This window comes from Euprymna scolopes, chromosome 19 (assembly GCF_053919585.1).
Source record: "Euprymna scolopes isolate OS-2025 chromosome 19, ASM5391958v1, whole genome shotgun sequence".
In the NCBI taxonomy this organism is placed as follows: Eukaryota; Metazoa; Mollusca; class Cephalopoda; order Sepiida; family Sepiolidae; genus Euprymna; species Euprymna scolopes.
In genome coordinates this window covers 136,121,738-136,146,461 of record NC_136500.1, presented here as the reverse complement: position 1 = coordinate 136,146,461, position 24,724 = coordinate 136,121,738, and the positions used below count along the sequence as shown (strand labels likewise).

Here is a 24,724-nt window from a genome sequence, read left to right as displayed (position 1 = left end):
TTCTTGTCACAGAGTATTTCACCAAGATGAGCATCCAGACAGTTCCTCATCTTCCTATAGTACAGATTTTGCTCTTTGTGGCTTTTTGTTATTTCCGAAGCTCAAGGAGAACCTTAGAGGTTGTCGTTTTGAGACAAGTGAAATGAAAGAGGCTGTGATGAGGCGCATTGACACACTCACACAAGAGCTTCCATGGAGCCTTCCAGAAGTTTTTGGAATGGTACAAGTGCATTGCAGCCAGAGGAGATTACTTTGAAAGGGACTAGAGTTTTCTGTGTATACTGTTCCCATATGAAAAAAGTCTGGAAACTTATTGAAAGCACTTCGTAAAAAGCTGCTCTAATTGCTTTGCAAGTCAAGGACTCGTACCAAATTTCAAATGTAATGAAAATAACAAAAATCTAAACACTTCATTGCCAACTAGGAATAGGCCGGTGGCTGATTGAATAATTTCTATATTTCCAACAGTTTTCTTCATTCTAGTTATGAAATATTGAATAACTCATCGAATTGATTTTTCTTTGCAGGATTTATTATTCGGACTGTCGAGTGTTGCGCTTGGTGAATCACCTGATTCCAAAAGTGTACGCAGAGTCCAGTGGCGCAACCATTTCTCCAAGCCTTAAGGAGCTTCACCAGATGTTGATTGGTCACTCTAGTTTTCTACCGGTCATCCTGGGAAATGAATCTCCTGTGTCAAAAGGTAAGTTCAACATAATAAATATTTGAGACGTTGAACCAGATTAACATTTGTTAATTTGGGTTGAATGCGTCGAGCTACAGTTTCCAGTTGTCGGAAAAACTTATTCCGACAGTGAAGTGATCGCATAAGCTTCTTGGGTTGCAAAGGAATACTCCTTGCGTCCCCCCCACCCTACCCCCCACCTACTGGGGGTCAAATAACAAATTAGGGTAAGGTTGAAACAGAACAACTGCTAACAAGGGTTGTGCTGTCTGTTTCACAAAAAAGTTGTGATAACGACTCTGTAGAAGAAGACTGGAACTGAGGGTTGCAGTAACTTATTGCCAGTAATTAACTCTAATACGGGGTGGCCCTCTTAAAAGTAGCGGAGAAAATGTAGTAGAGAGGAGGAACATTCTTTTATTGTTTAAATTACGTGTAGTGTTAGAAAAGATGCTGGAAGTGCTCTCCGTTGACATCCATGCATTTCTGGCCACGTTTAACAACGTTTGCAGATATTGCATGTAGATCTTCTCTGGTGATTCTCCTGATAGCGTTGGTAACGTTTTCCTTTAGTTGGTCTAGATTGTGAGGATTATTTGCATAAATTTTTTTTTTGTTTTAAAGTCCCCCAAAGATAAAAATCACATGATGACAAGTCCGAGAGACGTGGTGGCCATAACCCTTTACTTATTGTTCTCTCTTCCGTAAACGTCATGAATTTGTGTCGGTGATCTGTCAGACGTGTGACATGTAGCGCCATCTTGTTGGAAAAGAAATTGTATTTTGTCTTGTGGTGTCAGTTGGTTGTTAAGAGAAAGATTAGAGAGGTCGGGCTATTTTTAAGTGGGCCACCCTGTACTTTGACTGATCCAAGGCAGTTTTTTTTTTTATCATAAAAGGAACATGCCTCCCACCCCTGCTCCTAGTCTATATATTCATTTGTCGTTTTTGCAATCAATTTGGATTTTTCCCCCGATGTTTACGCCAGCAATGTAATTAATTTTTTTTTTTTTTTTTTTTTTTGCATACCAGTTTAGTTATATTCACACTTGTTTCAGTCGCTGTAATTCGCCACCTTTTTTATCGGCCGAAACATTGTGAATGTAACGATCAATAGTATTTCATAATGATGGGACGATTCCAATATTTTTTACCGATACCGATTATTCATAAATCCTTAAATATTTAAGTATAAAGTTGCTTTTTTTCCCCGATTATCGTAAAAACGTGTTAAATGTGCACATATTTTCTCAAACGTAAAGATACACTTCTGGTGAGATGAGGCAGGGGGCGGGGGAGGGCATTTCTAGATTATAGCATTATATTATTATTATTGGTAGTTTAAAATCCATAAAAAATTATATTATTATTGGTAGTTTAACATTCATAAAATATTATATTATTATTATTGGTAGTTTAAAATTCATAAAAAATTATATTATTATTGGTAGTTTAAAATTCATAAAAAAATATATTATTATTATTGGTAGTTTAACAGTCATAAAAAAATTATATTATTATTGGTAGTTTAAAATTCATAAAAAATTATATTATTATTATTGGTAGTTTAAAATTCATAAAAAAATATATTATTATTATTGGTAGTTTAAAATTCATAAAAAATTATATTATTATTATTGGTAGTTTAAAATTCATAAAAAATTATATCATTATTGGTAGTTTAAAATTCATAAAAAAATATATTATTATTATTGATAGTTTAAAATTCATAAAAAATTATATTATTATTATTGGTAGTTTAAAATTCATAAAAAATTATATTATTATTATTGGTAGTTTAAAATTCATAAAAAATTATATTATTATTATTGGTAGTTTAAAATTCATAAAAAATTATATTATTATTATTATTGGTAGTTTAAAATTCATAAAAAATTATATTATTATTATTGGTAGTTTAAAATTCATAAAAAATTACTCTTTTATTATTACTACCAGCAGTGAAGGGTTTTATTTTAAACAGAATCAAAAAAAAAAAGATAACTATAAGAATCATTTTGGCTTCGGAAAACATGCACAAAATTTCCCAATTCTGATACCTTTTCCGATTCCAGTTAATTGTCCCAAAACTAGTGTTTAACATTGTAAACGTGAAACCCTTTGTTGGTCGTCTAATGTTCTCTCCACAAAGAAACATCTGCATGATGTATATGTGACAAACTGAAAACATTGCAACATCCATTTTCTTCTTTTTTCAGAACTTCTTGTTGATATTTTACTGATGATAATTGAACGCCAACCCGACTGTTGTGCTGAAGGTCATCTGTATGTTCTGATGGGAGCTTACAGTGCCACTCTATCCACTTGTGGTAAGTTGAAGTATTTTATTGTTCCTTGACAAGAGAACTTGGGTTTTTATTATTATTATTACTATTATTATTATTATTATTACTTATTCCATTACTTTTTTGTTTATCATTAGTTTTTTCTCTGCTACCAAATAAGACTGTCTGAAGATTTCTGACCTAAAGTGCACCAAACACTGTTATTGTTATTTTCCAGTTCTTTGCAAAACTCAATCATGTTCTGCAAAGCCAAAAAAAATATCCTGTACAAAACAATCAACCCAAAAACGATGAATAAATATTTGCAGGTAGAAACAACTTGATGCATAATTTTTTTCTCAAAATTACTAGATTTGGCAATAAATAACCTGAAAAGGGTTGATATGTCGTCTGCCTGCTTCCCACCTGACTACAACTTGGATGTCTTCAAGTCCAACGTTAACAAATTCCTAATGAACCGCCCTCTTAAGTAAACACTTCATTAAATCTCCACACTAACGTACTGTACTTGCAATAACCCTTATCCCTGAGTGGCTTCTGGGCCTTGATAAGTGGTGACCACCGTGTAAAAAAAAAAAGAAAAAAAAATTATGGAAACCAAGAAAAAGGCTTACTGCTAATGCATCCACATGTGTGAGGGAGGGCAGGGAGGAAAAGAATCAAGATGGTGGCACCCATAAATTTTATGACGAGTGATCTTGCAAAGTGATGCAAAATCTCGCTGCTCGACTGCATAAAAGTAGTCTGCGTGGAGAACACAGACAGACTGTTGTTGCATGTTACTGACTCACGATGATTTCTTTCTTCTTTTTGTTACTTTGTGTGTTACACCGTAAACGGAATTATTTGTTTTTCATTAAATTTTCCACTAGTGTTGGGACGATTCCTAATTTTTATACGATTCCGATTCCAGGAAAATATTAACGATTCCGATACCAAGTCCGATTCCTAGGGAATTTATTGTTTTGAAATATACCAGGTAGTTTTATACTTATAGTCGGTAGTTCCCAAATATGTTCCCTTACTTTGGAAGAGATATTTTATGTCTACACCGTCGTGTTTTGATTTAAATAAAATTATTATATAGTAAACTAAACGGAAAAATTAGCAAAATTTATTTTACTTAATTGGAATAGAGAAAAAAAAACTCAAAGAAAATAGAATTTATCCTTCAGAGAAAAAACAAATAAAATAGAATTTATATAACAGAACAAAAACAAGAAAATTAGAGAATAAATACACACGATTCATTATTTTGGTCCTCATAATTAACAGATTTAATGAATTAAATAAAAAAATATAGCGGAAGAGAAAGAAAATATATACTAATTAAATATAAAAAAGATAAATATTTGATTTAATAATTTATAAATGAACGTGCGTAATGAAAAAAAAACAATATACCACGTGACATGGCGCCGTAGATACAAAATAACTTTTCCAAAGTTAACGATCATATATGAGAAATACCATTAATCGAAAGTTTTTGTGTTTTATACCAAAAGGTAGGTATAACGAAAAGTTACAATTAAAGGAATTTCAAAAACGATTTTTTGTTTAGCTATTGATAGTTGTATTTGTGACAGCAGTTCTTCAGACCTCCATAATTCACAAGGAGTAGTTAACACCTATTATTTTTTCTTACATTTTCATTGCTTTTACACGTTGTTTCTAACGTGAAGAATAAGTTTAGCCAAACTAATTTTGAAATAGGGTATATCAAAGGAACACATATAAAAATGATACCACTATAAAAAACAAATGAAATACTAGATAAAATTGAGCAAACATAATTACCAAAATTACAGAAAAAGATAAAAAAAACCCAAAAAATGGTGAAGTTTGTTGAGTGAAATGAATTATTGAAAGAAAATTAATTGAACTAATAGAAACGTTAAATAAAAAAATGTCACATTTCAATATTTTTTTAATAATTAAATTCTCAGGGTTGTCGAAATTAAAAATTAAGTGATTTTTTTTTATTAGACTTCTTGAAAAATACATTTAAAACCCTGTTTTTTTTAAATGAATTGAAAAATAAATGCAATTAAAAAAATTTAATTGATAATTGAAACTTTAAAAACATATTAAACATTGAAAAATTACTTATCTCACAAATTAACGTCCAATAAAGTAGATCCAGTCTTCATACAGGAATTTGGTTATAATAAATATATCTTTCCCAAACTTAAAAATTAAATCTTTTTTTTTTTTTTTTTTGAGAGAGAGAGAGAGAGTGCTTTAAAATCGCCGGGGAGTGCCGCCTAAAATTTTAAAGAAGTAAATTTTAGGAGTTTAGTGCCTTTCAAAGACGGTTATCATAATTTATTATCATCATTTAATTTCCTTTTTTTCCTCCCCCCACACCTTTCCACGTGGTTCAGTAGTTAACCAGTGCTCCTGTTGCTATCAGTCAGCTATCTTTTACCTAAGTTTTAATTTCTAGTTAAAAGAATTTTTCATGAATGGAATCAGCATTTTTAAAAATTATTTTTTTAGTTGTATATATTGTATTTACTCTTTGAAGTTAAGGAGGGTTAAAAAAAAATGGTGACACCTAGATGGTGACGTAGGCAAAAAAAAAAGAAGACACTGCGATTTCGACCCTCACTAATAAAACTGTTCTGAGTGACTAGTTGGTAATTTTTTGTTCCTTTTCTTTTTTATTTTGCTCCTCCAATTTATTTGGATGCTTCATAGTTAAATGTTTTAACATGTTGGTTGTGGTCATGTTAGATGGTTTTATTCCTCGCGATATTTTAGTTTGACAGACTTTGCAAATGGCTTTCAACTCATCATCTTCAAAAAGACTTTTTTTTTGGACTTTGGGCCATATTAGAAAATTCAGTTTATCTGTAAACAAATAATTTACTATTAAATTTTGTTTTAAAGCTAGTCACTTATTTGGATAATTAATTGAAAATAATCCGCTAAAAAAGACAAAAAGAAAAAAAATATAAAGGGATGGGGCGGTAAATTGTACCAACCGGTAGTTAACAAAAAAAAAATTATAGAATTTAATTTTTGAAACCAATGTATAAAAGTTTACATAATGAAATGCAAATATGCATTTTCGGGTTTGTATTACTGTACACATAGATTCGAAAAAGTTGTCAAAAAACAAATATATAACAAACAGATATTATTAAAGGCAAGATAAGTTACTTTTCTACCAAACTGGGTAATTTATTTTGTTTTTATTCAATGTAACATGTTTATTCAGCTCGAAAAACATGCAGTGTTTACCGAGGTATTGCAAAATTCAAAATGGCGCCCGACACTCTCTTTAACAGTATAAGTTCGGGAAAAGTTGTTATAAATAATAAACTTGACAAAATACTATTAAAAAAACACCGAATATATGTCAAAATATGTCACGGTAACATATATTGAGCGAGTTTCTAGCAGTATTTTGTATAATTTATTATTTATAACATCTTTTCCTGAACTTACCGTGTTAAAGAGAGTGTCGGGCGCCATTTTGAATTTTCCAATACATCGGTAAACACTGTATGCTTTTCGAGCTGAATAAACATGTTACATTGAATAAAAACCCGAAAAATATATCCAGTTTGGTAGAAAAATAACTTATCTTGCCTTTGATAACATTTATTTTTTATATATTTGTTTTTTGACAACTTTTTCGAATCTATGTGTACAGTAATACAAACCCGCATTTTCTTTTGAATTTTTTTTTTGGTTGACTATGTTCAATTCACACATGGTTGATGCGGTTCAATATTGCTAAACTATAAGTCCTTAGTAAAATTCTATTTATAAATACTTTTTAAAATGAAATTATTTAATTAATCGTAAATATTATTTAGACATAAAAATTAATTGATTACAAAACCTTTTAAAAATATATATATTAATTCCTTTTTCGTTCGGCAAAAAACTGCGCAAAACACTTTTAATTTTCAATTTAAAATTCTAGAAAAAAAATTATATTATTCTGCTTTTAATATAATCAAATTCAGGGTTTTATCTTTCTGGAGAAATAAAAAATAATGGATTTTATTTCAATGAAATTAAAAAAAAAAACTTGACTGAATTGAATTAATTACCCTTAAATTAACGAAGGGGTGATTTAATAACTTTAGGTTTGGAAGAGATAGGTATGGGGTCGATTTTTTTGAAACTTCAAAAGAAACCGACTACTGTCAAAACTTTGCGAAATAATACAACGTGATCAATTTCATTTTAGAGATATTTCTTTCAAAAGCCTTCTTTTAAAAAAAGAAAAAAAGTATATTGTTCTATTAAACCTTTTACTGTTTAAATAATTTGACTTTGCTCGTTTTATTTTAAGAAAATATAAGTTGAAAAAGCATTTTCATTCACTATTAGAAGATTTGTCAGTAAAAAAAAACAATCGCCAAAAAGATAAGCGTTTTTTTTTTATTTTTACTCGCAATGTAGAGCCCTGCATACTTCTTTTCAAGTTAACTCTTTTGTAGTTTTGATTACAATAGATCTGAATGAATGAACCTTGTAAGGGAGGGGCACTAAGCATTGCCCTGTTAATAATGAATTTCTTTGGTTTCTTTTTATTTCTCTCTTGCGGTTAGAAATATCAGGAAATTGTTTTCTTTTTTTCAACATCAGACTAAAAGAATCGTAATGAAGGAATCGGAAAATTAAGGTATTTTTTAACGATGCGATTCCGATCCCGATACCTCCCAAAATACACGATTCTTACGATTAACGATTCCGATTCCGATTAATCGTCCCACCACTATTTTCCACGATATAACGATTAACACAGAAAACTCTGGTTTTCTCCAAACCATAATTTTTTTTTTTTTTATATTTCCTTTGCTATATTTTGCTCAAAATCTACAAATGTTCGGATTAATTGCTATTCATATAAAACAGATAGTAGTAAAAATTTTATTCTGCTTAACCCCCTCTCTCTTCCTGCGAGGAGTACTGAAAAAAAAAATTGTACATTTCCATAAACATTTGAAAGTGAAATCATTAGTTTTTTTTTATTTTTTTATTGCATTTTCACCCCAAACAAGGCACATTGCCACTTTGTTGTAGGGGGCTACTACCAGGTACATAAGCATCAGGGGTACTGTGTAGGGAGTTGGGCAGCAAGATGTTGGTTCAAGTTACGCTTGAACTTTTGCATGTCACTACAGTTGGGGAAGCAGGGACCCGGAAGGGAATTCCAAAGTCTAGCTGTTCTGGGAAAGAAACTATTGGAGTAAAAGGCTCTTTTACATCTAGAGGTCTCAACTGTGAAGGGGTGGGATTTTGCTGCTTGTCGGGTTTATCGGGGTTATTTACGTCTACGTGCACAAGTGCTTGTAGTTCGCCAGAGCATTGTAGAACAGGCAGAGGGATGCAGCATTTCGTCGATGGGACAGAGGCTATCAGATTGGTGACTCTCTTTTGGACCTTGTCTATGAGTGAGAGACTAGTAGTAGATGCACCCACCCCAATATGACAACAATACTCGATACATGGACGAATGGTGGCCTTCTAGAGGTATAGGATACTTCCAGGCGTTATTAGCTTTCTAGCATGGTAGAGAGAACCCATCTTCTTCGCTGCGGTCCTGGCAATGTTCTCAATGTAATTGTTCCAACTCCTATTTCGTGTGAACGTTAGGCCGAGGAGTTTAAAAGATGTACTTTCAGATAAAGAGTCATTGACCATAGCTATTGGTGGTGGGGAAGGTTTCTTGTAATTATTGAAGGAAACAAGTTTTCTTGTAATTATTGAAGGAAACAAGTTTTCTTGTAATTATTGATGGAAACAAGTTTTCTTGTAATTATTGAAGGAAACAAGTTTTCTTGTAATTATTGAAGGAAACAAGTTTTCTTGTAATTATTGAAGGAAACAAGTTTTCTTGTAATTATTGAAGGAAACAAGTTTTCTTGTAATTATTGAAGGAAACAAGTTTTCTTGTAATTATTGAAGGAAACAAGTTTTCTTGTAATTATTGAAGGAAACAAGTTTTCTTGTAATTATTGAAGGAAACAAGTTTTCTTGTAATTATTGAAGGAAACAAGTTTTCTTGTAATTATTGAAGGAAACAAGTTTTCTTGTAATTATTGAAGGAAACAAGTTTTCTTGTAATTATTGAAGGAAACAAGTTTTCTTGTAATTATTGAAGGAAACAAGTTTTCTTGTAATTATTGAAGGAAACAAGTTTTCTTGTAATTATTGAAGGAAACAAGTTTTCTTGTAATTATTGAAGGAAACAAGTTTTCTTGTAATTATTGAAGGAAACAAGTTTAGTTTTGGCAGCATTGAATGTGACCATTCCTTTGTTTTATTGCCTTAATCTAAGAAAAGTTGTAATTGTTTGTTTACATTTTTACAAGACAATCTGCTTTGTTCCCCCGGGTTGGACTGAAAATGATTTCAAAACAATTTTTAAAAAAAAGCAACTCTTTGCAAATGTCTAAAACTCAACAAAAAGTTCTGATCTTATATTTTCCTTATTTCGTAGAAATTGCGGTGTGACCACATGCTTCCTTAAATTTTAATTTTTGTCTTGAAAAGATTTCTTGAAAATAAATGTCTTGAAAATTGTATTCTTTATATCCACTAAAAATTTGTTGAAATATCAAAAATAAAATCCAAATAAATACTATGAAATTATCTGTTAATTATTAATAAAATTACCATTAAAATATTTTTTTAAATACTGAAAATATGTCCTATTATCACAAAACCAAACTCAGGATAAACGGATGAAACTTTAATTTTTTCAGCCCTGACAGACTAGTTTTCAATTATCAAATTGTTTATTGTCCGTTTTTTTATAAAGGGCATCAAATCTCCCTTTATTTTTGCTTTTATTGGTAATATAATACGGCATGATCACATTGACACACCAGTTCCTGCTGGATTACCGAAGTTAAGCAACATTGAACCTGGTCAGTACTAAATGGGTGACCATTTCGGACTTCCAGATGCTGTATGTTCTTTCCGTTTACCTCGTCCTGGATTCTCCTTGCCCCTGAACTAAAACAGTGCCGATACATGCACATGCAGCTGCCCCTACAGGGTTATCTTCTGTCTTTCGAGACTGAACGGAGGCATCGATATAATATAATCTTTTGGGGGAAGATGAGTAATGATGGTTGCTATAAATAAAAAAAATGCCCCCGTCCCCTTAAAAAACGTGATAATTTAAAATGAAACTGGCCGAGCGGAAAAAAATGGACAAAAACAAAATTTAAAAAATTGCTATCTTGGTTGGAAATTTAAGTCGTAAAAAGAGTTAATATTTGAGATGAAATAAAAAAAATATTTAAAACTACTTAAAAATGCCCAAAAATAATGCAGGTAGGTTGTAAAGTAATTTTTTTTTTACACAATTGTTGTATATTTGATTTTTTTTTTTACCACTTTTTCGAGTGTTGTAAATTGTAAAACAAACCTCAAATTTTGTTTTGAAAACATAAATTTTGTCTGGAGTTTTTGAAAAACTTTGAAAAGTCATTGAAAATCTGTAGGAACCCTTCTTTACTTATGTGTAACTGAAATATTGAAAGATGCAGGGCTTTAATGTCACAAGCATTAGGGAGAAGATTGAATGGGTCTCTTTTCAGAGTTACTGGCAGGCCGCCCGGCATTGCCCAGTCTTAAAATATGCTGAAATATGATATTTTGATTATATCAGATTTCGTATTTATTATTATGTTATATTGGACCCAATATATAGTAATGATTTAAAAGTTAAAAAAAAAAAAATGACTTGTGCACCACCACTGAGAATCACAACTAAAACGTTTAGCTTATGATTTACTTTTTCCTTTGATGTTAATGCCTGAGCTATGAAGATATGTTTGCTGCAAGGCTAAAAATTAGTTTCAAGCAGTCATCCATGAGTTTCAGACACCTACAGTTAAGATATGAGCGGAGTCTTAGCAGGATTAAATTTACACAAATCTATCTAAACCTGATTGTAGGCAACTATCTAAAATTGACTGGAATCAATCATTTTTGTTATTAAATTTCATAATTATAATTTTAGCTGAACTTGCAGGATGATACATTTTAACTGATTTCAACTAAAAACCACTAATATTAAGTCACTTAATTTGTTTCATTTTAGATCAAAAACTATTGAAGATTATTCATCTTTATGAGGAGAATGGTATTGATTTTGCAAAATTTAGGTAAGTATTCTTTTAAAATGTTGCAGCCATTTTAGAAAATGTATTTATTTTTGAAGTTTGTTTCTTTCCTCATAATCTCCTCTTCTCTCCCTTTTCAGCACAATCATCGTTTCTCTTTTTTTTGTCCTCATTTCTGATTGGTCAGTACAACAATTCCATGTCGCAATCAACCAATCAGTTTTTTTAGAGTTCTCCAATGTGAATAACTTTTGGTCCGCTAATTTATCGGCGAGGGACTTAAGTTTTCAGTGGCGTGCGTCCATCCGTGCATCCATTTGGATGATTGCCAGATAACCGTCCATTAGTTTTTCCTGAAATTTTGCCACAAATTGTATTTCATTAAACAGATGTGCACAGTAAAAAATTCCCTTTGGGTCAAAAATGCCCCCAAATGGCCAAAAATGACACATTTTGCCCCATAACTTTGATCCATCCATTAGATTTTTCTGAAACTAGGCCAAAATGTGGAGGCCATTGTTCTTAATATAAATTCAGTATGTGTGAACCTGGCAAAATTCTGGTTCACATCCTTCTGGGATTTTTAGGGTTAAAAAAAACATGCCTTTTTGGGGCTCTTTTTTCATATTACCCAAAAACTTGATATGTATGGCTATATAGTGGTTTTCCATGGTGCTGAATTCAAATATACATGTCTTAAAGCGCGAAACTGCACTGTTTGTCCATTTTCACTGGGATTCGGCATTTCCAGGAGCTCAAAAGGGTCACAAATGACCCAAAATTGCAAAAAATGACACTTTTTACCACATAACTTTTGCTCAATCCATTAAATTTTTCTGAAACTTGATGAAAATGTGAAGACAACATTGGCCCTTCACACTTCTCACATTCATCATTTCTTCACTATTTTTTGTGGCGTCATTTCACATGCAGCACAAGAGGGGGACCATGCATGCACGGCTTGTTTCCTTTGGGTTGATTGTATACATATGTAATCAATTAAAGCACGTTTTGGTTAAAGAGAGATGAAGGCATCTTTCTGTTACATTTTTATTATTTTCTCGCGGGTTGTTGAGCGATAAAACACCAGTGTGTATACCAACATCTACCATGTACAGAACAACCAAAACAGTTTTCCGCAAATTAATCGAAAACGCCTATCTCGTTTTTTTTTTTTTTTAACAGTATTCTTAGCCTTTCTGTCGTTAAAACATTAAATTGGTATAAGGGTATAGATGGAATTTAAAAAAATGTTATTATAAACGTTTTTTTTTTTTTTTTTTTTTTTTTTTCCACTTTTCCATAATAAATTTGCAAATTTTAATTTATCTATGTCCAGTTCTATATGCACTGAAACAGAACATTAGATTGCTGGTCCGTCAGTAGGAAAAATAGATAAAAAATGAACCAACATGTATCAGTGAAAGAATGGTGCCAATATATACAGGGTGTTCCAAAAGTCTTGGGCACATTTTGACATTGAATATCTTGAGAATTATTTAGGATATAAAAACGTATCTGGTATATTCAGAAAACTTGGAATCTCAAGTTCTTCATGGAATGTTCACAGATGTTCAATGAAAGCACTATTGCTCCAACGACACACAGCAAGCTTATAGTCCAATTCTTACCAAACGTATCACAGCATTACATTGTCAATGGCTGCAACAACTTCTGTTATTTGGGCCTTCAGCTGATCCTTATCTTTTGGAATAGGAGGCACATAGATCAGTTCTTTTACAAATCCTCCCCCCCCCCCCAAAAAAAAAAATTGCAGGATGTAAGATCTTTTTTTTTTTGCGAAATGCACGTTGCACAAGTGTCCAGAATTCAGTTTTTGCAAATTGAAGCCCACAAAATGCCTTTTCTGATTGAGTGAACGCCATTACTGGATCTGTAAAAAATGAAAAAAATCAATAGTCTTACAAAAAAACTTAACGCATTTAGCTTTAAAATGGCACCACTTTAATCTTATTACCATTCATAGTTAAGCAAACACAAGAACTTGAAATGTGCCCAAGACTTTTGGAACACCCTGTATATCGAAATAAAATCAAAACTTAACATAAAGAGTACATGAATGTTTCTGTGTAATGAAACAGGTGCTGTCAAGGATTGTGCATGTCAACGTTGGAAATAAATGGTAAGATGGTGAACATCTTGAAATTTGGAATATAGGTATTTTTCATTTATTTGTTATATGCTCTATAGTTACATCAAACTTCATAAATTAAAAGATGGGTGTAAATAAAATGTGAAATATAATTGGAAAAACATTTCTGTATCTGATGTATTTAGCTTTGTTCAAAGCCATAAATTTTTCCAGCTATTAAAGTTGGTAAAGAAAGGAAATTTTTTTTTTTTCAAAGACCTTTTCTGTGGGGATTTAAAGTCATCGAAATGTACGAACTGACCAAATTGGAATCGACGCTCAAGTTGCCATCTACGGACAGAATCTTTGAACTGATCGATGCTGAAAAAATGCTGAAATCAATCCTTCATTTTCCTGTGAAAAGAAAATTAATTGTAAGTAAATGTTTGCAACTTTTTTCCTTTTTTTTTGTCGCAATTGTTATCATAAAACCATTTTCTATATTTTCATTTCTAAAATACAATTTAAGATTTTCTTTCATTCCATTAAATCTCGAGGGGAAAGTAACTGTATTCCCGAGATTGATGGATCGATATAACAATGTTTTTCAAGGTTTTTTTTTTTTTTTTGTAAAAAATAGTTTTAGCAGATATTTTACTTGGTTGTCATTTTTATTATTTCTGACATGAGCCGTAATTACGTGAATGCGTTTTTATTTAAAACCAGCGGGACCTGTGAAAATTCCACAGCGGCATCTTTCATCTCTATATAAATGAAATGAACTCATTTTTTCCTGTCTGATTTTGACATTAATAGGATTAAAAATCAAGATATTTCATGCAAATATAATATGCACAAACGGCAGAACAATATCTGAGGTGTGTTATAGGCTTATTATTTCTCAAAATCCTCGATAATCTTAGATTTCTATACTTTTTCTGTTGAGAAATCACGGCCAAAATCGGTTAAGATCAATGGAAGTGGTAAAATATTTTCTCTCTAATAAATTCCTCCTCCCCCTGCCACCACTTAACACCGTTTGGGGATCGTTCACAAGGAACAGTTGAGAAGAGAACACCGGTTTGGCTTCGTAGTTCTTTCATGTGAAGTTATTTAAAATCACTAAACTAAGCTGCAGTTCTCTGTGGCGTAGTGGTTAGCGTGCTGGACAATTCACGTTATATTTTCACGTTCGCGCCGACCTACCGTAGTCGTTTTTTTTTTTTTCCTAAACAACTGCTGGAATGGACTTTTCTTGGTGGCCGAACTGTTAACGTTGCAGATGGTTTGTTTTTTTTTCACACTTTATTTTCCTACTTTTACTCATGACTCCGGGTTTGATCCTTTCTACTTACCTACCATAACATTTTTTAAAACTCCCCCCCTGTCCCGGAAACAAACACTCGGGCAACGCCGGGTACCCCCGCTAGTATGTAATATATTGCTGCTGATCATTCTGTAGACTTTCAGTGTGAATGGAGAGCTCACAATATTATTATTAAAACTGTAAAAGTATTCATTTAATTAATCTGGTTCATGTAGTGTCAGAATTTTTCTGGTTATTATGGTTTGTCTTCAATATCCTTATAAGAGTGTGTGACATATTTCTATTGTATGCATGCTGCCAAGTGCAAATGGCAACCCCACAATATCATATCATCTTTAGATAGAACAGATGCTATACTTTGAAGACCAAGCTAGAAGACCAAGGAGATGTATTTTAATTTCACGTATGGCCCCAAAGCAACATCACTTTTAATTTTTTTTTTTTTTTTTTTTTTTTTTTTTTACATTTCATCTTTGGTGATCAGGAGATCCTATTTATTAAAAAGGAGGATAAACAGTGAAACATGCTTGCAGTAAATTAGTGTATCTATATACTAATTTAATGTGCATAGTAGGTTATCACCTTCTATAATTTATAATCTGGAAACCATGGCACACGTACATACGTTAAAGCTACTATGGTATTAATATATAGATTATAATTTTTTAATAGAAATTACGCATGATACCACTTTATGTAAGTAGTTTAAAAAGATACTATTCAAGATTTAAAAAAAATAAAACTAGACAATGATACGTTTTCTGATTGGTCAATTTGCACCCATAAAACAGCAATTATTCCCGATTCGTTAATATTATTTGTAGACAAGTGAAACGATGTTACTCGTACGTTAAGAGGGGATGTAATCATTTTATATACAAAAAATGTAGATTCGAGCATCGGTGATAGCAATTATATATTCCATTTTGTTGAGTAAATTTATCTTAATGAAAAATGTTTGTTTTTTGTTTTGTTTTGTTTTTTTTTTGTCAGGTCTTTTTTATAATTGTACTTTTCTTTCTTTTTCTTTTTTCTTTTTCTTTTTTTTTTCTTTTTCTTTTTTTTTCTTTTTTTTTTCTTTTTTCTTTTTTTTTTTTTTTTTTGTTTATCTCCCCCAATCTTTCAGCCATTGGATGTTGCACCTGCTGAACAATGGAAATCACTTGATTGCTGTTATGATCCGTGTTTTCTTTTGCCCGTCCTCAGCCATTTGTTAGCCCCATGTAAGTTTTTTAAGCTTTCCTCTCAGATTATAGAAAGGTACAGTGGGAAAGGGTATTGATGAACGATATGGATTCCTGGTCATGTAGATAAAATAAAAAATTCAGTTTAAATTTCCGTATACCTTCCCGAGTTGTATAGAAAGATTTGAATCGAACCGGGAATAGTGAAGCTTACTTCTACGGAAAATTGCACTTTCAATGAATTACAATTTTTATAATCTGATCTGTTTTTTTTTTCTGTACAAATATTTATTTTGTTTTGTAAGAAAATGTTTACAACTTTTGCCAGTGTTATAATGTAACATTTTCATTCTTAACATTTTTTATATACGACTTGAAACTTTTAATGTTCATTTTTAGATAAAAAATTAACATAAGAGAGAGAGAGAAAGATAGACTAGTATTCTCTTAACTAATTAACTAACTTATGAATAACTGGGTGGACACAGCGAACATTTCGCTCCTGGCGATTATCAAAGTTTTCCTTACACTTATTACGACATTATTGGCCATGTGTCCTGTGTAACTTCCAGACTCCGAACCTTAATTTATTTATCCACCTTGATATCCATGATGTCATGTGTCACCCTTGATGTCTCTTTGTTTTTCTTTATTTACATGCCATTTCTTCCTGTTCTCTGTGAAATTGTTCATTTCCCAAACTTCCTATTCGGACTTAGTCCAACCTTTGGCAAGATTAACACTAGCTGATGTACTCACTATTCGACATAGGACCTTCCATTGTGCTTGTTTGAAGACAGATTTGCAAAAAGCAACCAAACCCCTCAGCTAATCAACTAAAGGGAAAGACTTTTCACTTTTCTTCACTACGTGTCACTTCAGATTTCCTCCCATGACACAACTTCCTGGACACGTTAGCTCTACTTCTAATGAAATTAAAACTTATGTAAAAAAAAAAATGTCCAACTCTTATTATTTTTTTGATACGCACCCACACCTAAATATAAATATATAGAACCCACATGATCTCTAGTTATGATGTGCATGTTAAATTTGGTTTCATATTATCTCCATAGATTCTTGTGACCTCTTTTGACCTTGCACATGTTGTGCAATGCAGAAAAGATGGCCAATTTTAATGCCTCCAATACAAAGCTTTTCACCAAATTGAAATGAATGTGCGTAGTCTTGAGGAAGAACTCTGCTTTGACAAGCTTTTTAAACTAATCTTCACTCCTGACTTGAAATGGAAGACGCCAAGTTTACTGGAAAAATGATTTGATCATTCTATTGCTCCCGACACAATCCTCTACCTTGATAAGAACCAATTGAAATGGATGGCTCTCGTCTTGGGGAGGCTCCATGTTTTGACAAGCTTCTGGAATTGACCTTTACTCCTGATCTGAAATGGAACACGTACATCAAGTCTGTTGCCAAGGTTGCTGGAAAAATAGTAGGATCCTTCTACCGCTCCTGAGGATATCTCACTGCTGATGCAATTCTCTATGTATATAAAAGCCAAATACATCCAAGGATGGAATACTGCTGCCACATCTAAGCAGGAGCTGCTAAAAACAGCCTATCCTGCCTTGACAGAGTACAAAATCGACTTTGTGGCTTAGTGGGGAATGCCCTTTTCTCTTCCCTGCAACCTCTCTCCCACAGAAAAGACGTTGCGAGCCTGTCTTTGTTTTATCGTTATTTCCATGGCAGGTGCTTGTCTGAGCTCCAATCTCCGGTCCCCCCTCGCCAATATTTTACGAAAAACACCCGTTTGTGAGTGCAATGTCCACTGTCAACAATTTTCCTCACTCTTTATCTGTGCCTTAATCAAAACTTAGATTTCCTGAACAAAGCTTCTTTCTTAGAAGTGCACGCATATGGAACTCTTTTCCGTTTGCCTGTTTCCCACCTGACTACAACTTGGATGTCTTCAAGTTCAACATAAACAAATTCCTGATAAACCGCCCTCTTAAGTAAGACACTTTATCAAATCTCCATTACTAACGATTACTACAATATTATCTCATTGATTACTGTACACACAATAATCCTTTCCCCGAGTGGCTTCCGGGCCTTGATAAGTAGTGACTACCATGAACATCCTCTCCTGCTTTGACACATTACAAAACCAAATTTTAAATTTTGTAGACAATGCCCTATCCTCCTCTCTACTATCTCTGCATGGCAGGTGTTCAATTGAACTTTAATCTTTGGTTGTTACTGTGGGACATTCACAACAGACACTTGTTTAGTTACAACCGTTGTCAATAATTTCTCTTACTCTCTAGACAATGAGGATAACAGTCCACAAAAAAATAAAAAATATAAGTGACCAATTTATTTATTTGCGAGCTGTTGTTTTTGTTTCACAATGTTTCAGCCAACTATTCCTCTGGTCTTCATCAGGTGGTTAACTGCGACGGGATAGAGATTCTGAGTCTCTTTACTGTATCCTCAGTAATTACTGCCGTCAATAGTTGTTGTCTCGCAGCGATTTGGCCAACTAATCCTCTGGCCGACTTTGGGTACGATTGGAACTTTAACCATTTTTTTTTTCTCTGATTTCAGACAATAAATTGCGTTCTTTGCATTTCATAATGAAGAATTGTTTGGGTTACACGTTGGTGGCTCTCAGTAGCCACGATCCGAACATGCGAGCTGCAGCTTACCACATTCTCATTCGACTGGAAGAGCAACTGAAGGGATCTCTGTTCCATCGCAAGGATCAATATCTTTATTTGCTGCAGTATCTGCGAAACAGTTTACCAGACGAGAACATGAAACTACCGTTTGTGAGTGCAATTTACATGATGAGAATCTGCCAAATTCTCCTGAACGAAGGTACGAAAAAGATATTCTCACTTGTTGGTGTTGTCCTGAACTATTTGAAGGATCACTTCATTTTTTTTTTTTTTTTTTTTTTTTTTTTTTTTTTTTTGCAATCATCATTGTTGTGTGTATATGATCCCATAGAATTAAAAAAAACTCTCATCAACAATTATTTACTCAGGTTTAAAAGGAGTAAACAATTAAAAAAAAAAGAAAATTTGTTAATCTAAAAACAATTTTGATTGTTTGAATTATAGAATTATAGTCACAGATGGAAGTTATGATGTAAGTTTTGTTCTTTTTTTAATTATTTTACATAAGTAGAGAGGGAGGGGACCTTGCCAGGCATAAAATATGTTTAAATATATTTCAGTCCATGCAAATTTTATATTTATTGTCACAGAGCCAATTCTTTATTGAATATTTACACACACACACACACACACACGCGCCTATTAGACACTATCCTTGAGTGTCTAAGGTCTTTCTGTACAGGGTTTGTCAGAACAACCTGCCGTGAGGATACTTTTCCTTAGAAGTAAACCCTGACCATATATTCAAAATCACATAGTATTTGCAGCCCAAATAAGATCTCCTCACTATGTCTGACTCATATTAGCTTTCACAATGAATGGTGCACCTTCTCCAAGTGATGTTACCTCAAGTAATAGCACGAAGCTGGATACTCCACCAGACTAGATAAATTCTTGTCCTGGAATCCATTAAGACCAAGAGACCAAAATGAAAGATATACTGCCATGTATAAAAATGATTAATTGGGGAGAGGAAAATTATGCTCTCAATTTCTTTACTAACTCAGTGTTTAAGAGATAAAGAACTTAAATGCAACATTCGAATATCTATGTATCTCATATAGAGTCCAAGTGTTAGCCCCAGGTTGTGGGCCCCTTGACTTCTGAAATCTTCGACTGAAGTGAACTCCCTTCCGGGATTCTGCTTTCCCAACTGCACTGATATGCAGAAGTTCAAGTGTAATGTTAACAAACATCTTTCTACTCGTCTCCCTTCATAATGACTCTGCTAATTAAGTCCCTGATAGTAGGCCCCTGCTTCAAAGTGGCATTGTGCCTTGTTTGGGGTGAAAATTGAATTTAAAAAAAAAATAACTTGAAGAGTTTGAAGAAGAGAGTAAATTCAATTTTGTAAGAGGAGACTTATCGGGATAATATAAAGCTCAACAAATTTCACCGTAAACCTCCTACATAGACACTATACATCTTACATACAGATAAAATAGACCAACAACCCAACCACTCCTATACCTTCCCTTGAGTCTTAAACTCATAAACCACCTGCATTATTTAAGACTATGATAGAAACCCTATACACCTTTTTGCACTACACTTTATATAATACGCTCCTCCTTTATCTTAGAATTCAATATAGTTTCTCCTAACGACATCAGTAATTTGATTAATTTATTTTGCTCCTGATGAATCCCTCGCTAGACGTCACATCCCCATTATGTTACCTAGCACCTTCTCTACTCTTCTGATGAGAAGCATTAGGCTTCGAAATACCTTGGCATAAAGAGTCCTCTTTATCCCCCAACTAAATGTATGTATACCTTTATCAAATAAATGAATGAGATTTACCAATATATAGTTTTTGTGACTTCATTTTCCACTCTTATTATCTCCTGTATTTATGTGTATATATATATATATACGAGTAAACAGTTAATAAAACATGTTAAAAAAACACTTTGAAATGAGTTAAAAACATATTTAATCTGAAAAGGAAACACTAGATAAGTGAATAGTCGTTAATCCGCGGAGTTTCGAAGAAATACTTTCCTTCTCATCAGAGGGTAGGAATTAGCAAAATGCGGGATCGGATTTTGCATGCAAAAGTATTTGATGAAACAAGTAAGTCAAAGATCTTACTTGAAAACAAAAAAAGTGAAGCAGAGGGAATATGGTGAAGAAAAAGGTGATTACACATGAATGGATAGTCTGGTGGAAGATAAATAATCCAGTGATGGTAAAATCCAAATATGTAACTTCAAGAAGATTTTATTTTTATTGTATATATGTGTGTGTGTGTGTATATATATATATATATATATATATATATATATATATATATATATATATATATATATATATATACACACACACACACACACACACACACACACACACACAATGCAATGGACTCTCCCATAAATTTATATAACAATAATATTTTTATGAATATTAACAATTATTTTATACCTATGGACACTAGTGTTAGTAATACACACAGATCAAAAAAACGCTTTGGATAATTACAGATTTCAAGGTAGTTCTACTAAAATAGCCATATTTTTTAAACCAAAGCACTTCAAGTCTTCAAATTACTACTGTTTTGTTCGGAAATGAATATACTTTCAAATGAATTAATAAATATGAATGTACATTATATATTTTAAGAGTTTTAAGCAAATAAAGTGATAAAAATGTGAACATCATAAAATGGCGTTTTCGGTAAGGTTTTATAATGACCCTCCCTGTTTTCTAAAGGCTCGTACTATGATTGTATGAAGAATTTCGTTATGAAATTTGGAAACCAATCAGAAGAGGTGTTAATCTTAATACTGTCAAGTGTCGGAAATATTTTTGATCATTTCTTTTTTTGTTGTGTTAAAAATAAGACTTTAATATGACGAGTATTGAACATTTTGAAAAAATATTTCATCGGACACCCACTAGTAAGTAAATCATTCTTTTTACTATCTTTATCAATTAAAAGTATTATTCTATGTTGAGTAGGACCGCGGTAATTGATAATAATTTAAAAGGATCTACCCGAAAAAATTGATTATTTTTCAAGTTTGGTCAAATTAGTATTAGTAGCAGCAGCAACATGCAGCAGTTGTAGTATTAGTCGTAGCACAGTATAAACAACACGCGTTCTTTAATTTTTATTCATGAACGAATTAAGAAAAACATGAAAATATGAATATAAATGTTCTGATATGTTTAATTAGAGCTATTTTGTTATCAGAATAACATTAGTTTAGAACTATTCGGTTTTCAGAATGTATAATAACAACAATCCCAACCAATTCAGCATTATGAATCCATTATAATTTCTCACATTTCTGGTCAAATTTAAAAACATTGTTAAAAAAAAAAAACAAGTAAACTTTTGTAGATATATAGCTTGCATGCACTTTTATTCATTGCATTAGTTTTGAACAGTGAATTAAAACACTTTTACTGCGAACAGCCACAAATGTTTTTTCAAAATCAAAAGATGTATGAAAATCTCGATTGTATTACTATACACACAGATTCGAAAAAGTTGTCAAAAAACAAATATATAACAAATAAATGTTATCAAAGGCAAGATAAGTTACTTTTCTACCTAACTGGATATGTTTTTAGTGTTTATATTTAATGTAACATGTTTATTCAGCTCGAAAAACAGTGTTTACCGATGTTTTGGAAAATTTTAAATGGCGGCCGACTCTCTCTTTGAGGTGGTAAGTTTGGGAAAATGAGTTATAAATAAAAAACCAGACAAAATAATGTTAGAAACTCGCTCAATATATGTTACCGTGACATAGGCAGATATATATTTGGCGGGTTTTTGACAGTATTTTGTCTAGTTTTTTTTATTTTTAACTCATTTTCCCAAACTTACCATGTGAAAGAGATAGTCGGCCGCCATTTTTAACTTTCCAATACATCGGTAAGCACTGTATGTTTTTCGAGCTGAATAAACATGTTACATTAAATAAAAACATGCTTTGCATAACATTTATTTGTTATAATTTTATTTTTTTTTATTTTTTGGACAACTTTTTCGTACCTCTATGGCAAGTAATACAAACGCATAAATAGTGTTGACTGTTGAGCATTTCCTGAGAACAAGACAAATGTCAGTTAGTTGACATTTAAATATTTGAAGTCTTGATAATGACTTAAAAATAAATAGTAAAACAAAATACTGTTAGCAACCCACCTACTAAAGTTATGTGTGGCAAGTCTCCTCCTAAAACACTCTTTAACCCTAACAATAACACTAAGTTCGAGTGGCAAGCCCCCCCCCCCAACAAAATACCTCTGTAAGCCACATACAAGCATCTAAAACAAACAAGCAAAAAGTAGATCCTTCTTTAAAGAAAAATGCATATAAAAAATAAATTGGTTAACTGTCCTAAAATGCTGGAAATGATGAATTATTTTGCATTAAATTTTTGTGAAACTAACTGCCCCCCCCCTCTAATATTGTTTTTGTTTCTGTCAAGTCTTCAGTATGTTCACACATAATTTTCCTTAGCCCTATAATTAATTCAAAGTCCGAATGGCAACCCTCCCCATATTCTCATTGCATAGAAACCCTCTTAAAAACCACACATAATCGTCTTAAAAACAATAAAATAAAAAGCAAACAGGATTTATCTCCCATAAAAAAAAACCAGTTAACTCCCTTAAAACGCTAGAATGACCTGCAATGGGGAATTATTTTATATTAAATTCTAAAATAATTTGTTCATCTTTCATTAAAGTTTTTCATGGCATGTCATACATAATTGCCTAAAGAGGTAGAATCACATTTTGGAGGGGTGGTCAGAAGGGGTTGGGTGGGGTTAAACAGAAGGTGTTAATCTACAATAATACCAAAGAAGTATTGCAATATATTCATTTTTAAAGGTCCTATGTTTAGATTTAAGTTTTTTGTACATAAAGCACATTACAATTCAACTTTGAGTTCTCCAACTTCTTTTCTGTTTATGAATACATGGCATTTTTAAGGAATTGCAGCATATTTATGCACATTTACTGCAGATTATTTGGAAACCATGAACTTTTGGAGATTTTCAGTCGCATATTCTGATTCCTTGTACAAAGATACACTTATATGGTGAATTTCATTGCTTAATCTTGTGTTTTAACAAAGATATGACATTTTTACTGAAAAAGTAGTGTAAAAAATGTGACGAAACGCATATGGTCTTAAAGAGGGGAAAATATCCAAATGTGTGAGGTACAAAAATAGTCATAACTTCCTTAATTTTAATCGGATTTTTAAAATTTAAAAAGATTCTTTCTTAGCTCATCAAGCTCTTTCTATGTATACCAATATTTAAATAGTTTAAGCTATTTCAATTTTTTTATGTGTATTGCTACTAGTGTTTTATGCTTACGCAATCATCAGTATAGGAAGTAAGAATCACTGCTAGTCATGAAACTCGAACCCAGTCACAAAATCAAGCTTTACTTCATAGGTTAACATGCTACTTCAAACTTAGCAACAATTATCACAGAAATTTCCCACTTTGTGTGCATAAAGAAATTTTACATTTTTTTCCACAATGCCACTATCTTCGAATCGATTTTTAATATTAGTTTTACCACATTTTGCAAATTTTATTAAATTTCATTGGAAATTCCAGCAGACAAATTGCAAATGGCCTAATAGTTGCTGGTGCAAGCGTTGGCATTTTTCAACAAAATTCAAATCTTGTTTGATCTAATTTTTAATTGAGGTTTCAAATTATTCAGACTCTTCTAATCTTGTATGTTGTTTTCATAATGTTTCAGCTAATTTAACTTGTGATGTTCAGATGCATCTGATTAAAATATCACATCTTTATTTTCAATTATACATTAATACGCTTAGGAACTCCTGAGTTTGATTTCAAGGACTCATATCAAAGAGGATAAATCTTGTCAACATAAATTTGCACAACATCTGTTTTTAATTATTTGTGTGGTTATTTTATCGCTTTGATCATTTTTTTTCTCTACAGGACATGTTTTGTACCCAGCACTTACAGCTCCTCTCATGGTGAAGCCGTGCATGCAAACGAATCTGATCTCGGAATTCTTCCGTTTGTTTAGCAGTTCAAGTCTTCAAGTACGTTTTTTACTTTGCCATATATTTTTTAAAGGATTTTATCTTTGATTTTTGTAAATCGAAACTAAATAGTTTACATAAGTATAGTTATGTTCAAAGTTTTGAAATTCACCCCCCCCCCCCACCCCAACACTTTTTTTTTTTAAATTTTTATTTTTCCTGATTGGAAATTATTTTTTTTAGATTAATCAAAATAACAAATGCAATAGCCTAAAATAAAAATTAAATTTAAAATCCTCTTTTTAACAAAAATGAATACTTAATGGAAAAATTATTTCCACAGCTAGATAACATCGCAGCTCACAAGAGCCTCGAAAGCCAACAA

The 24,724-nt window shown here is 32.1% G+C and overlaps 1 protein-coding gene across 1 annotated transcript in view; it reads left to right on the top strand.

The window, feature by feature from the left end:
* LOC145239992 (nucleolar pre-ribosomal-associated protein 1-like) overlaps nt 1–24,724 on the top strand; it is a 142,866-nt gene that overhangs the window by 99,912 nt on the left and 18,230 nt on the right. Inside the window, exons 23-29 of the mRNA XM_080103575.1 lie at nt 528–703; nt 2,905–3,015; nt 11,072–11,135; nt 13,463–13,619; nt 15,639–15,735; nt 18,268–18,540; nt 24,293–24,399. Coding sequence (XP_079959701.1) covers nt 528–703; nt 2,905–3,015; nt 11,072–11,135; nt 13,463–13,619; nt 15,639–15,735; nt 18,268–18,540; nt 24,293–24,399 — 985 coding nt within the window. The remainder of the gene's footprint in view (nt 1–527; nt 704–2,904; nt 3,016–11,071; nt 11,136–13,462; nt 13,620–15,638; nt 15,736–18,267; nt 18,541–24,292; nt 24,400–24,724) is intronic.